Genomic DNA, 18,310 nt, shown 5'->3' with positions numbered 1-18,310 from the left:
TCTAGCTTGTAATTGTGTTGTGGATATATCCATACTGCAGGCATGATGTCAGCGTCTGTGTAGTCTTGGTTTGAACACTTTTGTCACCTTACCTCTATCAGTTGTGAATGGAGATGAAGTAAACCTGTAGGCAGGTTGTTTACCTGTAGCTGTCATTCTTTGAGCAGTTGTCTGTTGGACTCTGCACCTATGTGGAGCCTGTTGTCAGGAGGAATTCATAGCTGAGACCATTTTGCTGGGAACTCCTTCCACACTCTGGCAAACAGAGTTCCTTCCTTTTGCTCTCAGTTCACTTGAGACCACCTCTGTGGCCTTGGGACTGAGGGAGGATCAGTTTGATTGATCTTGACCTTAGTCAAACCCAATCTCAGTATAGAAAAGGAGAGGTTAGAACAAGGAGGGATTGGTGGGTGGTTGTGTGTATGTACAGATGAACACTTGAAGAATTAAATTCACAAGTAAGCAACCTGCCTTTCTTCTTTGTGATCTCTGTACATCATACATAATAGATGACTGGCAAGCTTGCCTGTCTGGATGGTGGGTCAGTGTCATCATCAAAGGACTGCTCTCCTAAAGGCACAATCTGCTCTGACTCAGGGAAGGCAGTTGAAGACCTGTATGTATGAGTTGCTGTATGTATGTTGCTTTTCCTGTATGTATGAGTTGCTGGGGTGCGGGAGGCATTTCTGCAAAAGCCAATCCTAACAACAGGCTGCACACAGGTTCATAGCCTGTATGTGTACCGCAGAGACCACAAAGACCTATCAGCTACTGGTTGGTTATTTGCTGGAAGGGAGTGCAGGACTTCCCTCATACGCACTCCTTTATCATTGATTCAACTGTTCCTGAAACTCCAGTGTTTCTCAATGGTCATGATTGAGATTGTCATTTCTCTGACAGTAACTGGAAGGGAATTTCATTCATGCACAATGTACATTCTACTTTGACTTACGGCACTTCCTAGCTGGCAAATCTGTTGATCCTTTTAACTCCTCCCATCACTGTAATGGAAATGAGGGCTGAAGATGTGGATAGCAGACTTACAGCTTGATGCTCAATTTATTTCTATTAGGTTGCTTAGAAGTGTTGTACTACAGTGTAGCTGTGGCTATTGTGTTCAAGTTCATGCAGGACAGCTGTGGCACAGTAGTGTAACAGAAACTACTATGTGAAACATCTACTGGCAGACTAATCTCATTAAGATCTGGCAAATCCTAATCGAGGTTGACTATGTTGCTTTAATAGTTGTAGTAAGCTGTAGCTTTCATCAGCCATCTTTGGCAAGTAAATTGTTCTATGGTAAACAGGTAAGATCCCATATGCCCACACAGCTTTAAAGTTCTGCTACTCTAGCTTTGAGAGAACTCAGTGTGCGCTGTCTATAGGTGACCCTATTGCAGCAAGGGTGTGTCTAGGTCTTCTGTTTTCTGTTTGTTTTAAATGCCACAAAGAGAGTTCAGAGTGTACTCTCTCATTACTAGGTAGTATGCTAAGAAACATCTGGATGGTGAAGGGAATGCGTTACTCACTCTCAATGTTGCTTCAGCACACCACAATGAGCTGCTTCAAAAGTTGCTTTGTCCTGCATCTGTCTGGTCAAATGTTAAAAACCCTCTCTTCCACTACGATGGCATTCACTGTAAGTTCTATAACATATAAGTTGATTCAGAATTTACCTGTTTTGAGAATCAGGATACCATTGTGTATAAAATGTTGTGTCCTGCCATAATTCTCTTATCCTTTAGACAGAAGACAAACACCAGCCATAATTATATAAGAAGCACCATCATTACTGATCACCATTTATTTTAAAGTCATGAAATGCCAGCAACAGAGCACACTGAGTTGGCACATCAGGCTGGACAAATACGTGATTGTAGCCTTATTTCCATAGGCTATGGGCAGCAGCACTGAGTTTACATGTTGAGGCAACAACTGTTTTCCACCTTTCTGACAAAGCTGTCAGACACAATAGAAAGGATGGGCAGCTACTGAACTGGTAAAAACCATGCAAGAGTTAACAACAAATGATGCATGAATAGGTGTGGAATAAATATCTTGCTGTTAACATTACAGAGGCAAAAGGCTCACCTAGTTCTCTAATAGTTAAGACTGGTTTAAAATTTGAATTGTGTAACACAGCATCTAAAATTAAATTCAAATATATCAACCTGCTGCCACAGATAAGTGGCAGCATAGTCTAGTAGTGGCTCTAGTGCATAGATCAGTTTCAAACACGTTTTACTTCTTTGCTGCTCCAAATGACAGATTGTATGAACCAATTTTGTAGTCTCTGTGAAGGACTGGAGTTAAGAAATTTATTTCACACCTAGCCAGAAATGGGTAGAAATGAAGTCTATTATTCAGCTTCACTTTCCATTACTTCAATTCTTCGTGGCCCATAAAGTAGAACATACGCTATATGCCAGTCTCCACCACCAGATAGCCTCAAAATATCTTCAGGTGTAACAATGCTGACTTTGTCATCATCAAATTTAATCCATTCATCTGTGAAGAAGAAAAACACTAGTCAGTTCTATGTATATGACAGACACTACAGAGTCTGATTTTACAATTATTTGTCAAAGAATGGCTAAACATCTTTTATATAAAAAGGTCCCTCCGTACCTTGTTTTCTTTTAACCCAAGAGACGTAGTGTCCAGAAGAACTAGATCTTCCCTGATGTGTTAGTACTGCCTGCAGGTCATAATAACCACAGTTATTGGAGCCAATATCTGTGGGAGAGAGAGATGTTGCAATGTAACACAGTGAACATTTTGCACATAAGTATCCAGGTCTTTCCATAATTGTCAAAGCAAGCTTGACAATTAGGACTGTTGGCAAGTGAAAGCATACTACAATCCAGTTTAGAACAACTGTCAGGTAATACATTTGTCTCTGTTTTCACATATCTTCTCCATGTAATCAGGCATACATAGCAGGTGAAGACAGCGAGTATGAAAAGGCAAGAATGATTTACAATGTTAAACCAAGTGCCTAGGGTTAACAAAATGGCTGGGTTCACACAGAATTTTAAACCATGGTAGGAACTCCATAGCATGGTTTGTCATGTTGTGTGAACCCAGCCAGAGTGGTACTGTATGGTAAGGAGGGTCTCTATATAACCATGGAAACAAAGGTCTGTTTTATGTTTTCCATACTTCACCATAGCTTGTTCAACTTTTTGAACTCAGACACATTTTTAGAATGGTTTCTACAAAGCCACCATAGAGTTCTGTTGGAAGAGATGCTCTTGATGGTATTCCCAGATGTCCAGATCTGCAAAGCTATAGAAGCTTCAGCCCCAGCTGTGCTCTACTTAGCTACTCCATGTTCCCTTTTGCCTCTGTAATGTCTTCCTGATGCCTTCTTACGGCTTTGCAATGCCACTGGCAACGAATATGTGCGCTGTGCTAGTCCCAGCTGCACTAACTTCAGAGATAGCTGCGTTTGACACTTCTGGCTGGTTGCTGCAGTTAACTGCTGGATGTACACTAGTAAAGGGCACAGCTGTTAAGGCAGCAGAGTTTGCACAACAGGAGAAGAGACTACTAGCTTTTATTAAGGCATGTCACACTTCTCTCTCTGGCACAGCATTGATACCTTCATTATTTCTGTCCAGACTCATCACCTACTGCCTATACAAAATACTCTGAGCATAATCACACTTTCATTACAATACCTGAGAGTCAAACTGAATATTAAAATTTAAAGAAACCAAAAAATCAATATAGAGTACAATATATGTACTCTATATGTTTAACAGTAAACATAAAACATGCACAATTTATACAGTATGCATAACAGTATATAATTTATAGTCTAGTGGCTTGGCTTGCATAGAAAATTTTATCTACCTGAACTCTTCACTGCTCCATTTCTGCAGCTCTATTTGTGAATGGTAGTTATAATTCGTTAGTTTCTTTTGTTGGCTTGCTTTACTATTTATTGAGATAAACTACCATTCAAATATTAAGGCATGTAATTTATCAGCCACTGACTCTGGCATTCAAACAAGGTACTAACAGGAATTCTGAACTGATCCAACTGTTTCCACTTCCTTATTAGTGAGTATTGCATTGCAATAATTAAACCAGAAAAAATCAGTATAATTTTAAAGACAGATTAAGGACATAATCCTATGTCCACTAGATGCTGTCTAGATGGCCACAGGGAAGCTTGTAATCCCACCTCCAAACATGGAAACTTGCTCTCACAGTCCATAAGGAAAAAAAAAATCAGCTGCAACTCCAAAGTCTTGAGAGCTCAGAGCCTGCTTTTTGTAGGTGTTCTGGGAGGTGAAGAGACAGACTGTAGCATAGGGTAACCAAGCAGCCCTCACACTCTGAGACTCAAAACTTAGATGGCTGAATTCAGCTAAACTTTAGTTTTCCAGGATGGAGATAAATGGCAGAGATCACCTCTGCTGTCTTCCCCTCCACAGCATGCCTGTGATCCTCCAAGTTTGGAGGATTTTGGGTAACCAGACTGGATTGTGCTGTAAATGTTTTTCTTTATTCACTTACCATCAGAAAAGGAAAACGGCTCATATTTAACTTCCTTCTGTGCGCCATCACCTTTACTAGACTTAAAATAAAGCATACATTTTTGAGTTTTATTTAACATCAGTAACTACATTAAGATAAAATTGCTAACATTAGAAACAAGAAACTAAATAAAGCATTAAAAGGTTTCGGCTCAAGCCATATGTGATGGTGGCCCCTCTACTTGTTTAATCACAGAATTGCTCCAATCATACGTAAGCAGGTAATGTGCAATTTCAAGAGTGAAGGATCATTAGGAAGCAGACCGTTTTTTCTGGTGGGAATGGCTGCAAGAAGGCCTAGAAATTCAGATGCCCTAACCTGCATTCATACACGTACCTCTTTATACAGGCCTGGCATAGACCTAGATTTAAATCAAACAGGTCTTCCATTATTTTGTATAGTTCACAACTTAAGTCTAATTGCAGTACAGACTACAGCATACTTTTCCAATAATTTCTTTTCACAGCCCATTCAGACCCTCTCCTTGTTCATTATTTAATAATGATCAGAGAAGGCAAAAAAAGTAATCATAGCTCATTTTCCTATCAGAACGTATGGTGGGCTTGGTTTAGTATGAGTTCCAGGATGGTGTATTAATTCATCCCCCCCAACCAACACCACCTGGCTCTTCTCATGTTCAGATGACATGACAAACCATGTTCTGCATGATTCAGAAATAAGCTACAATCTTTCCCAGTCATTATTCATCTATTATATTTCTATCCTGCCTTTTTTCCTTTCAAGGAACTCAAGGCAGCTTGAACCCTGTTGATGGTTATGTAGCATTTCTCAGTTTATTTTGGTTCTCATTGTAACGCATGGTTCAGATATAATATTCTCAGTCTAATGCATCCTGCTTTAAGTAACTGCACACTTCTTTCTCATGTGCATTGATGAGGATTCATTAAACCACATCTTCCTATTATTTTAGACGGTAGACCAGAAATGCAAACCATGGTTTTAGCCTGATTAGCAAGCCAAAGTTGAAGTCACAACCAAATCCACAATTCCTTGGTTCTGAGGTCATAGGAAACTATTTTAACTCATTCTAGAAGTATTCCATTAAGACTTACAAGAGAAAGGCAAACAAAACATGCAGGCAAAACACTTGTCTGTGGATCCATAAAATATGGTCTATCAGACTGAGACTCCGACCCACAACTGACTTAAAGCATTAACAAAAGGTTTAACTTCTGAAAACCTTGCACTTCTATTTCATGCATTTTGGACAAAATTCTACATTTGTAATTGGATTTCAGAACAGGATTGAAAGCTGTGTTCAAAATCCAAGGTTTCCATATTAAAGTTTGCAGAGATTAAAGCACATAGTTTAAATCAGCCTGTTAAATGGCATGTAGTTTTTCAGACCTAAGTTGCTTAAAGCATTATGCTGCCAAATCATATCTAATCATGTCCTTAACAGTGTCACAAAGGCCATGATGGATAGGGATATGAGCAGCAGCAGTCCCTACTATGTTATATCACAAGCCACTCCAAAATAAAACAACAGCAGACTCAGAAGTATCTCTGATCATGAAGAGCTAGTCACTTGACAAGTGGGATTTCCCATTAATTTCAACTCATCTGAGTCCACCAGTGAAGCTAATGGGAAATCCTTGTGAGCACAGAGAGGAGGTACAGTCTGTGGCTATGTAGCCCTATGCAGGGACTTACTAAATCTAGGAATTTAAAATATTCAACAGTAATTCCTCACTCCAAATTAACACAACATGTTCTTTATAAAAAATGGAACATGAGGAGCCTAAACTATGATTAGGTAATAAGGGTTAAGGCTTGGTTTTAAGGTCTTACATCTCAAGAACATTTAGTACAATGTTAAATCAAATGTAAAGGGTTACCTACATTCTTTGGCTGCTGATTTACTTTTTTGTCTTCTAGGTCCTTGAATTTTGATCGATATGAACCCATCTTTTCTTGAAGCTCTGGTGTACAGAGTTCATATACATCCAACATAAGAGGAAATTTAACATCCTAGGAGAAATGAAAAGAAATACCTAATGTTTATGTAATTCATTATATAAAGGTAATCAATTATATTTCCCATGACTATTTTAAATCCAACTAATTTAATTTATTTAAACAAGCCTTTTCAACCCCCAAGAGCCATATATCAAGGCTGCTCCAGCTTTCATTCTCATCCATAACCAGCCCATTTTTAAACAGAGGTATGGCAGCACGGGAGCAAGTTCCACCTGTTGCATTTAGGAACCAGTAGACTACAATATAGACTAAGCACCAAAATGTAAAGAATGTGAAATATTCCTACCTTAAGAACTTTGGCATTCACAGATTCTTTTTCTTTGTAAAAGAATCGAACCATCTGAATTGTAAGATAAGCAGGCAAGCGACTTATCTTGGACTATAACAAAAAAAATAAAAAAAATCACTGGAATCAAAAACATGGAAAATAGTTGCTAAACCATAAGCACATGATACAAGTTTAATTGAAAGTAAGATCAGCTTTCAAAATTCCATATAACTGGATTATGTGGAAAGACCACACATAAAATGAAAAGGTACACCCACACAATGTTTATCTATAGGCTTCCACACAAAAGGTAGCACCAAGTTCCTGTATTGATACTTTTCCCAAAATGTTCACACACATTATGTAGGTGTTGCAAGTTATTTGCATAGAATAATTTGTTTCTACATGGTGACTGTATTTAGGATTTAGGAGCTATGTTTTAATTTTTAGAATGCTGCTCTGTCTTCCTCTGAGTTCATAAAGTAATCCAATCTATTATTATAAAACTTGGCTTTAAAACTTGGCTCATCACACTCCACTAATCTAAAAATCTCAAGATAAGATGAGTTCCACTGTTGCAAAGAGATCTTATCAATCGAGCGCTACTCACAGATTTTATGTAAAGGGCATTTCTTTGCAATGTCGGAGACAGTTTGGTAATTTCTTCTTGAAGACGCTAAAAGAGAAATATAATAGTGCAATATAACATGCAAGATCACTATCGGATCATTGCTTTGGATTCAAAGCTTTTCCCTCTTTTGTAGCATTTTCTGCAACAATAAGTAGCATACTCTTACAGGTATTAAACAGTGGAACCTGTTGTGCTTTTAGGTAATCCCCAAAATCCCCAAACTGCAGTTAAAAAGAAAGGAAGAGGCTGAAAAGTGGACATTTCTTTGAGATTTCCACCAACAGCTGAAAACACAACCCACTTAGTTTAATTTTTTAAAAAGATCCAGCCTTTAGCCATGTAAGAAGCTGCTGTAGAAACTTGCCAAGAGTCACAGACCTACTTCAGCTGTATTCACAGTTCTTTCACATGCACATATGGAAATTGGCTATATGAACTGAGAAGACAAATGAAGTTGTGTTTTAATTTAAATGCATCCTGTATGGTACCTTTAAGAGAAAATACTGTAGCCCAGGGATCACAGAAATCAAGCAGCAGTCAGTAGAATTAAAGATCCACTGGCATGAAATTATCAGGATAAAGAGTCATGCCAAATTACATGCAGCAAATTTCATGTTTTGCCACTGTTACTGTGTTTGAAAGCTTCAATTCAGTGTAATTTTCACAGTATCATTCTTACAATGACTTTAACAAAAACAAATGCAGAACATGTTCAGTGCTGCTGCTCTTCTCGTATCTCGCATTTTTTTCCACCGTCCTCAAAGCCATTTCTTTCCTTCCTTACAGCCAACACCAGGTCTGCATCTCTATTAAACCTTTCTTTGCATATAACACATTGTCATTTTTATTCTTGCTGACATTCTTCTGAAAATTTGAACAAAATGTCTAGTAATTGAGTATCAATTTTCAGTCTCCAACTCTCATTTACTCTCTCAGCTTCCACACAATTTAGACTTCTGTTTTCACACAACACTTCTCTATATAGGTCCAGTTGTCCTGCAAACAACGTTGTCAAATTAAATGTGGTTTTATGTACACATTCCAGTCATAATATTCTAAATGAGTCTGCGCAATTTGCTTATTCCTGCAATTTATCAGGATGAAAGTACTTACTGAAAGTATTTTTAAGGGATGAACTAACAAATAAACAAAATGACCAGGATCCAAAAAAAAGCTAATGTTTACTTATTTGAAATTCTGATTATTCTTTTTTTTTTAAACATGGCTGAACCAGCGGTGTGATGGTTAATGCTGGACTGGGGACCTGTGAAGCAAGAATGTGGAAAGACTACATGGGTACTGTACTTTATTAGTACCGAAAACGTTGGTGTACATAGTCATGATAACTCTGCATTTCCTTTTAATACCTAGTCACACCCTACACATCAGTTCACCTTCTTTTCACCCTGTTTTGAAGCCAACCAAGGGTAATCAAGGTTTCTCAACACTGTACTGTAAAAAATAAATTATAATTTAAGGCTTTACATTTGCTCACCAGTTTAAGACCTGTGAAAAGATATTTAACTTCTTGATTGATAAAGCAACTAAGTTGGAGTTGATTCTCTCTTCCTTTTGTGACCTCTTCCTCTTCTGCTTCTGTACACTTCATGCTTCACATAAAATTAAGGACAAAAATGCAAGCACTTCAGCTAAATCTTTATTTTATGTTTAGTTCAGTATTTTAATAAACTAAACATCAACAAAAGCATCAGTCAACACTCACTATCCCTTTCAGTTGCTTTGGTGGCAATGACCAGCACTTCACTGTCAAGATACTTTGCACATCATGACATGCACTTAATTCTTTTAATCAACTTTGGCTAAGTTTTCTCAAAAGCAGCTGGCTGCTTTCCAAGCAATTGTTACATCACAGTCTTAAGGCTCTTGTTTATGTAATTTCCAACTTAGTAAGATTTTTTTGTTTACATTGGTTTCCCTCCCTCCTGTTTGCTCTGAGATAATTCTATATTACTTAAAAATATTGCTCATTTCTATGATACCCATCCCAGAATTAAGTTTCAGTGTGCATTTTCCCTTCTGTAAATAAAATGTATAAATCCCAACCCCCTCCATGGTAACATCGCCATCCCAGATACATATTTCCAGAGAGTGTTTAGGATACGTAGTTTCAAACTCAATACTGAAAAACTGGTCAATTAAACTCTTCTTTTTAGGAGGTGCTGCTGCTGCTCCTGAAGCTCCGGAGTCGGTCTACAAGAACAATAAAATCCACTTTTATTATGACCTTCTTTAAGCCACAATATAACTTGTTCAATCCTTTACATCTACAGCATTATTTTTCTGCTTATTAGAACCGTGTATAGATCTCAGTGTGGGTACTCTGAACCACTGTTTTGTGTAAAAAAAAAAAAAAGTGCCGGAACTCATGTCTTGGGGTCACACTTTTACATGAAAAAAGATTTCCAATTCACCAACTTTTTTTGAAATAAAGAACTTATTTACCTTTTGCACGCAGCCAGTCACTCTACACACACATAAACATAATGGTCACCGCCGGCAGTAAGCACTCAGCGCGCGACCACACGACCAATCCCAAGCCATGCAGCGTCCCAAGCCGAGCAGCGCCCTCACAATCAGCACAGACACACAAGCTGCCCGCAGGCACTATGTTAATGATTTTTGCCCCCGACCTGCTACGCCCAACAGGGTGATTCACAATCACTTGGAAAAATCCGTCAAAAAAGGGTGCCGGAACGCTGTTCCGGTGCGTTCTATGACAAAAAAAAGCCCTGCTCTGAACCATGATTGGCAAGCCAGGGCCTTCTCTCGCACTATGTGAAGCAGCCTACAATAGCTAGTGAAAAAGGAAGGATGAAGAAAGAGTGCACAAACAAAAAGAAGTTATGTGGACATGCCTAACAGCTCTCCACATTTGCAAACCATTCACTCATCGCCAGTTTTACCATAAACGGTTAGCCCAATCCACTGTTATGAGCAGGTGATACTTAATGCATCCCCATTCTCTTCAATAACATGGAGAGCTCTTCAGGTACAAGTCTCACTGTGTTTGCAAAGCTCTTCACTAACACTGTATAGGGCTAGAAAACCTCTTTCCAAAACAGTGGTATTTCTCATTGGATTCAAGTTTTATAAATAGAGGTATATGCAAGAGCTCAAGTTTCATACTTCGACTGAAGCTACTCACATGGGTTTCAATATACCATTCTAAGAAGTAATGCTTGCAGTGCTAATGGCACATCTTCTTGTAAATTGCAAAAAATACATTTGACAAGCCTCTATTAAATGAAACAATGAAGTAGAATAATTCAGCTATTAAGGGTGCACTAGTTGGGGAAAGCTTGCAGTTGCAGGACTGTTTTTCTGTCTAATCACACTCAGAACTGCAACAATCCTTTGGGCATGCACAATAGCTCACACACAGCCAACATTATCCCTTTATTTAAACCATAGCCCTGTTTTGGTATGGGCAAGACAGAGAAAAGACTCAAAAGCCTGGCTGAGCAGAGATACACTGACAGTTTCCTTTGATCTGTATGCCTAAGATCACTTACTTCCATAACTGTTTCACCTTCTATCCCTTCTAACTTCTGTTGCAGTACTCGCATCATCTGTACCCAACATTCATTGGCATCCTATGAAAGAAGTAGAAAGAAGCAGATCACTGACACAGTGATATCTGGAATAAATATATACAACTGGACTCCAGATGTTATTTCAGACATGGCAAGTAATTGTCTCATCACCAATACTTATTGGACTGGCTGAACAAATATATTTTTGTCAGGAATCCTCTTCCTGAATTAAAAAAAATGAAAGAAAATAATTTACCTGTTGAAGATACTGGCCTTGATCTCCTTTCTCCGCAAACTGAGGAAAGGCCATATGTAAAAACTGGAGAAGAATGATGGGAGGGATACTAGAGGAGGTTTTATCCATGGAATCAAATAAATCTCTAAGAGCTTGAAAATAAAATAAAATAGTTATTTAAAAGATGAACAAACATTTAATTAAATATAAAAGCATACTGATTTGAGAAATGCAACACATCCATAAAAGCCTACACTTATTTAATGCATAGCACAACAGAGCTTTTAATTTTGAGATCACATGAACAACCTGCAGTACAGGCCTGAATATATCACACTGCTGTAATAACTAAAATTTAGGGACAGGCGGCAATAGTATAGGCACAGTAATCCAACTGCCACTGCTTTAAAACTTAACAGAAACTACAGTACAGATAAACAGCTCAATCACAGTTGGTTTCAACTGTATGCCAGTATGCTCATGCCAGCATTTTACATGAATATGCAACTTCCCTGTTGCAAGAAGAACTGTGTTATGATGTTTACTTAGCCTGAGGAGGCAAATATGAGATCAGGATATTCTCTCACTCACCTGTCACCTTCCCAGTTATCAAGACTTCATAATTTGGCATGAAGTCAGAAAATATATACACATGTATGGAAGGAATGTACACACACCCCCTCTGTTATACCTCCAGTTCAGCAGCACATTAATCATAGTACCTAGTGGAAAAAGTGGGAACCTCTTCAGGTTTTGAGAAGCTCTTGGGGCACACTCCAATGTGGAGAATTAGCAAGCAGAAAGAAAGCCGAGCAAACACAAAGGGAGGGGGCAAAAATACAAAAGACACCAACATATTGTAGCTTGAAGCTCTGCCAGTAACTAAGCTTCAGAAGAGACATTTCTACCTTTCACAATGAGCAAAAAAATGCACAAACCTGTGAAACTACTGAATGATTGGTGGCTGGAAGAAAGCGAGTGAAGCCAGAAGGAAGTAAGGTCATCTGGGGCACCCTGGAGGGCCAAATATGGGCCCTCGACCTGAGGTTCCCCATCCCTGAATTAGCAGACAGGCTCAAAGACCTTCTGTGCATGCAGTTCCATTAAACTGCAGCTGCTCTCCCCCTATAAATTGGGGAAATGAACATAGAAGAGCCATATATATGCGAACTCTCAGTAAGAGAGACAGAGCAGAAGCTGCCTGGCACACATATGCTAACCTTAAATACTAAAATATATCCAAAAGGATTAAAAGTTTTGAATCAATGCAAGCAACTTTAAACAAACAAACCAGATTTTCTTACCAGGCTTGGTTTTGTTTTCTAATTCTGGTATCAACAGCAATTTAAAAAGCAGGATTAGCATAATGACACAGGTTGAATCAAATATGCTGCATCAGTGCAGGAGATCCTAGCCAGGACAGTACCAAAAAGCAAGCAGAAAATTTACTTAAATAGGCTTGAATCGAAGAAGCAAAAAGGAGTAACCATTAAATTAATTTCCAAGGTCATTTTTGGAAGGTAAGGGGCAAATACAGTTGTACAGAGCAGCCAGTGAACTTACCACCCCAACATGTGATAATACCAGACAGAGCCAAAACTGGATCTTTCTTTTATCTGTTTTGTTTTTTCTTAAATAGGGTGGCAGAAATCAGAGTCCTGGCCCTGCACCTTAGTAGGGCAATAAAACAGAATGTAAAAGAAAAAGAAAGAAAACAAAGTGGGCAAACAGCATCCATATGCCAATGTGCACTCTCTAGTTTTTAGTACTTTCACATTGGAAAGGGGGAATTTTGTAGTAACATGTATTCTTTGATTATGCACATTTAGAAAAGCTCGCCATGCAGTACTTTAGAGTTCAAGGGACGGCACATATCTGAAGTGGTGCTAGAGAGCTAGAAATACCAGAATTACAAAGAAAGGCACTACTATCCTGTGAACAGAATCCTAGGGTTTTTTTGTTACCAAGTAGGAAACAGCAGAAAGCTCTGAACTGTTCAAATACAAACCTGCAGTAATATATTGAGCAGAGGCCATTTCACCTGAAGCTCTTAAGGCACCAGCATACCTAAACAAATGTTTAAAATATTTAGTCTTGGAATCAACAAAATACACTAAATTTACACAGGAATGTACTTTCTCAGGACTAGGCACATTCTCAGTACTTAAAGCAAACCTATGTAATACAAAGGTAGAGATTTTGAAACCAGTTGTCTTGGGGTACACTTGGCCATGCCCCAGGCTTTCAGAATATTTAAACAGAGATGAGCAATTTGTGAAACTCCTGATTTTTGTTGCATGAAACTTCCATGATCCTTTCCCATTTGCTATACTAACTAGGGCTAATAGGAGCAGTAGAACAACATTATCTGGAGGGCTGCAAGCTGCCTGTCCCTGTGGTAAATAGCCATGTGTCATTCCTTGCCCTAAGAATTCTACACCCACCCAGTGAGATCAGGTAAGTTCTGGACCCTTATGTTTACTGAGTCTCCCCTATCATTACAAACGGAAATTAAATGAAATTGCATATGAATTTCAAAGCATATGCGATAAAACCAGTCCTCTATCTTCCAAGGCCACAAAAGATCCTGCCTTCAAATTAATGAATGATTCCTCCATTCTATTTCATCCATTCATTTTCTAAACACAGTGAGCGTAATGAGGAAACAAGGCAGCCTATGACCTGCCCACCCAAAATATGTACCCAACCTCTTTTCAACTTTGCACAACAATAGACCATACAAGTGCTTCTCTCACTATTTCTGTCAGTCAAAAATTCATTAAAATTTCTGAATAATACAAAGTCATACACTTTGGTATCAACTGTACAACATGCAATTCTTGAGTGATATCAGTCATTTTGATTGATGCTTGGAAAATATGCCTGGGCATGTTAGAACCATGACCTACTATAGTGTCCATATGTATTGATAATATATTGGTTACATATTAGATTTTTCAAGGTATACTCCAAATGGTGTGGCTGAAATCCAGGAATTTGTATTCAAACTCTGTTAACAAAAAAGGCTTTTTCCCTCTCTTTTTAGCCCCTTCTGAAGGACACAGCTAATGATAAAGACCCTTTGGAACAGGATGTAATGTGGCACAAGGGGCTGTAACAAGAGGGTGAAAAAGGCAGAAATAAGGGAAAAGTGAACATGTGAGCAGAAGTGTGCCTTGCTTGCACAACAACCTTTAGAGCCAAAATATTCCATGCATCTGGAATGCTTAACAGGCATTAATGATCTTTTGTAAATACTGCCTAATAGTAGAGTCAGTTAACAAAAGTTGAAATTAAACGAAAGCTAAAAATACACGCACAAATTAAAAGAACAAAAATATAACAGCAATTCAATTGCTATTATTCAACAAAGCAGCAGTATACAGAATAAAATAGAATACATTAAAACAAAGTTAAATAGTTAAAACTGTTATAATGCTGGGAAAATAAGAAGGTCTTTACTTGGCACCAAAAAGAATACAAAGTAGATGCAAAGGCCTTCCCAGTAACCACCTGCCTCACTTCCTTTGGAAGAGGCTTGTGGAGAAGGACCTCCAAAGATGACCTCAGGATCCAGGTAGGGAGATATGGGAGGAGGCAATTTTTCAGATAACCTGGCTTCAAGCCATTTTAGGGCTTTGAAGGTTAGTACTAGCACTCTGAATGAGGCCAAATTTCAACCATCAGCCATGGTAGTTGGAAGAGGACTGACATAATGTGTTCTCGTGAGCCAGTCAATGTTAACAGTCTAGCTAATTTATTTTATATACAAAAGAATTATACTAAAATTCCTACATATGAAAAACTAGCAACCATTGCCTCTTCTGTTTCTTAAATAATTCACAAACAATGGAGCAAAGTGGCAATAAAGAACAAACAGAAGTAACATTAAAAATGAAGACATTATGTGGAGGCATGGTGAAGTCATTTTTCACAAACTACTTAGAATTAGACAAGGATTAAAGATAAATATCTCAGTTGCATTCACATCCCAAGTCATAGTACATGAGAATTTGGCAATCATTAAAAGTAATCCTAAAGGTTAATATGCAAACTATCAGGAAAATATCCAGTGTGGAGCTATCAGAAATGAGCAAGTGAACTGTCACTTTTTGGAACAGGGCAGCTCACTGGAGCATGTAAAAGGTAACTCCAGTGATATAGCCATTCTTTCTTGTGCAAATGGTGGGTCCTGCTAGCACAAAAGAAACAGCAGCAGAATTGGATTAAAACCGATTAATAGGAAACACGGTACTGAAACTAATTTGGGTAGGAATGGAAGTAATCCTGCTAGATGATTGTAAAACATAAATTTTCCCAATGCTATAGCAACACCACTGGCTGTAATTCCTACTATTTTATAATAACTTTGAACTAAAACATTATGACCCTGATGAAAGACTTTATGCATTTTAATAACTATGAAACTTACCTCTTAAGGGCCTCTTTCAGTTCTGGCACAGAGCGAATACACTGAACTGTAGCATTCATATAACAAGTATTCCCAAGATTTGTTAAGCCACATGGCAATTCCATCTGTCAAAAGAATATAATATGTACCAGAGACTTTAAAGTTATTTGCATTAAATAATGCATTTTTAGGAATGTACCTTTACCATAGCTCAATAATGCCATTTTACAGATATAGCTAGTTGCATCAATTGTACCTGTTCCTGGAAATGTTTGATCTGGCCACAATGATACACTGCCTTAGTTACCTCTTGTTCAGATTACTGTGTGCCTTTGAAGGATATTCAGCAATTTTGACTTAAGTCCTATCAGGATAGCTCACAGCTTGCATGTTGCCCTTGCGCACCTTTTGTATAGCCTGCCAGTCACTCAGCCATCAGGGTGAAGGGGAATACATCATTTCCTCCTTTCTCCTAATTGAGGAAGATACAATCCTTTGTGCTTCCAGTCTTGCCTTACTATGAAAGTTATAGTGACTTCCTGATGGACATAACGGAGATTTCCCTGGGGAAAATCTTTCTGCCCATCTTGTCCAATTCTGATACATGATCAGAGTGAACCTATTACGAATCTGGCACCTAAGGTTGACTTTTTCCCCTAAAAATAGGCAATCATTTAAAGGTATTTCTCCTACTGATATATTTTCAGTGGTATACTTGCAAATTTGGTATTCTCCATCCCCCTGTTGAGCATATAGATAGAGAAAGGCTGCTCTACTTCTTGGGCAAAACTAAAGGAATGAATAGTTCAGTCATTTAAAAATGTTTTGCGGGAAGCCTGCCTGGGCTTTAAGGTCTTTAGCAGAGGCTTGTTCAGTATAGCCACCTTTAGAGGCACATTTGATGACAATGCAAGGGAGGAGTTCCTTGGTGGTTGGTCCCAGCCTGCTGAGCTCCCTGCCAAGGGACTTAGCACCCTCTCTGGTATCCTTACACTGGCAGGCAAAGAGGTTTTCATTACAAAAGGTCTCTGGAATGCAAAAAGGTCTGCTGGATTGTGTGCAGTTTCTATTTTGTTAACACTGTATTTTAATTGTGCTGCAAATGTTTATCATAATCTTTATTTTCCACTCTATTCCCAGTAGTGAGACTTGAGGAGGCGTACAACATTAAAAAATTAGAATTAGAGCATTAACAGAAATATACAAAAGTTACAAATATAATTAAATCAACAAATATCAAAGTTCTATAAATACCAAAATTAAAACAGCAATAAAAACAGGATAAACAATATAGTGCAATCTCACAGGTTCAGATTATTCCCAAAGAAAAGAAACATTTTTGCCTAAGTCTAAAAACATTACATGGACGGTGCCAATCGGGCCTTCCTGGCAAGGGAGTTCCTGAGCCTCGGGGCAGCCTCCAAGGAGGCCCAAGAAGATCTTAAGATATGGACAGACTTACAAGAGATTCTGTATCAATTACAGAATTCAGGCTGAAGCAGATCTAAGTAATTTTGTCTGCAAAGTGCTGAGCAAATTGTTCACAGCATGCTGTCAAATTGTCTCAGTGCTTCCCTTAAAAGATTCCTGACCATCGAAAACAGTTCTGTTGTTTTATTATTGTTTTAATCATGTTTTTGGTTACCTATGGTTGTCAGCTATCTTTTTGCCATTTTCTTGGTGGGACAGTCAGGTATTTCTCAAACAAACAAACAAACAAATAAACAGGCTTACAGCTGAGGCTAACTGTTCCTCTGTCATGTCTTCCACAAAGACAGGACGAGCTACTGGTTCTTCAGGAAGCGCTTCAGCAGAACCCATCATTAATAAGGTCATCCCCTGTTCAAATGAGGCAATATAAGCTATCATTAGACAATTAACAAAAAAGTAGTGTATGTTCTAAAACATTAGTTCTTGAGTAGTTTCAAACAAAGCCCAATGTGGTTTAGAAACTTTAAAATTTTCTGCTAGGCATACTATTGAGTATCTTTCAAAAGGAGTATAGTATTGACAGTATTCCGTTACACTGACTGCCTGATCCAGTCCAGGCTGAATCAAGGTTTTGACTATGACGTAGAAAGCGCTAAATGACTTGGGACCACACTATATTAGGGAGCACCTTACTCCATATATTCCTGCCTGTTGCCTAAGATATCAACTGAGGCCCTTCTATGAGCCCTTCACCCTAAGTTTTAATATATTATTAATTTATGTTTTAATTTATTTAATTACCTATATTGTGATTTTATTCTGTTTTATATATTATTATATTTTGATTGTGTCATTTTACTTAATGTTATTTATCAGTATTTTTAATGTGATGGCCACCCAGAAAGCATGATGCCAATATCGGCTTTCATAAATAAATATATAAAATTTCTTAGATTTTTTAAAAAAGATTATCTGCTATACTGATATTTTTCAAAAGCTTGTTCTCCTTCTTTAGTGTTTTCCACTTCTAAAAATTCAGAAAAAACACCATGGTAACTAAATGGATTGTACCGACCATTAAGTTTTGCTTCCCTGCACAGCTTTTACGTCTCACTCTTCAAAGAGATAATAAAAAATACATTCAGAGTCCAACAGACAACAGTAATAAAAATGGCAGTCCAGGCAATAATATAAAGAACAAACACTGAACAACTCACAGATACAGGCATGG

The 18,310-nt window shown here is 38.1% G+C and overlaps 1 protein-coding gene across 2 annotated transcripts in view; it reads right to left on the bottom strand.

Annotated features, from left to right (window-relative positions):
* Positions 1 to 1,769: 1,769 nt before the first annotated feature.
* Positions 1,770 to 18,310, bottom strand: part of USP14 (ubiquitin specific peptidase 14) — a 19,760-nt gene continuing 3,219 nt past the window's right edge. Inside the window, exons 3-15 of one of the 2 annotated variants that reach the window (XM_044424250.1) lie at positions 17,383 to 17,489; positions 15,670 to 15,773; positions 13,246 to 13,304; positions 11,259 to 11,389; positions 10,982 to 11,062; positions 9,571 to 9,659; positions 8,944 to 9,058; positions 7,428 to 7,493; positions 6,836 to 6,928; positions 6,412 to 6,540; positions 4,528 to 4,588; positions 2,629 to 2,736; positions 1,770 to 2,508 (exon numbers count right to left, since the gene is read on the bottom strand). In XM_044424250.1, the coding sequence (XP_044280185.1) occupies positions 2,360 to 2,508; positions 2,629 to 2,736; positions 4,528 to 4,588; positions 6,412 to 6,540; positions 6,836 to 6,928; positions 7,428 to 7,493; positions 8,944 to 9,058; positions 9,571 to 9,659; positions 10,982 to 11,062; positions 11,259 to 11,389; positions 13,246 to 13,304; positions 15,670 to 15,773; positions 17,383 to 17,489 (1,292 nt within the window). In that variant the 3' untranslated portion in view covers positions 1,770 to 2,359. Of the gene's footprint in view, positions 2,509 to 2,628; positions 2,737 to 4,527; positions 4,589 to 6,411; positions 6,541 to 6,835; positions 6,929 to 7,427; positions 7,494 to 8,943; positions 9,059 to 9,570; positions 9,660 to 10,981; positions 11,063 to 11,258; positions 11,390 to 13,245; positions 13,305 to 15,669; positions 15,774 to 17,382; positions 17,872 to 18,310 lie in introns of those variants that run through there. The other variant, XM_044424249.1, reaches the window with a different exon arrangement.

Source organism: Varanus komodoensis, unplaced genomic scaffold (assembly GCF_004798865.1).
Source record: "Varanus komodoensis strain SLA01 unplaced genomic scaffold, ASM479886v1 scaffold14_1, whole genome shotgun sequence".
NCBI classification, from domain to species: Eukaryota; Metazoa; Chordata; class Lepidosauria; order Squamata; family Varanidae; genus Varanus; species Varanus komodoensis.
The sequence above is the reverse complement of the archived record's forward strand: the minus strand, read 5'-3'. Positions and strand labels throughout refer to the sequence as shown.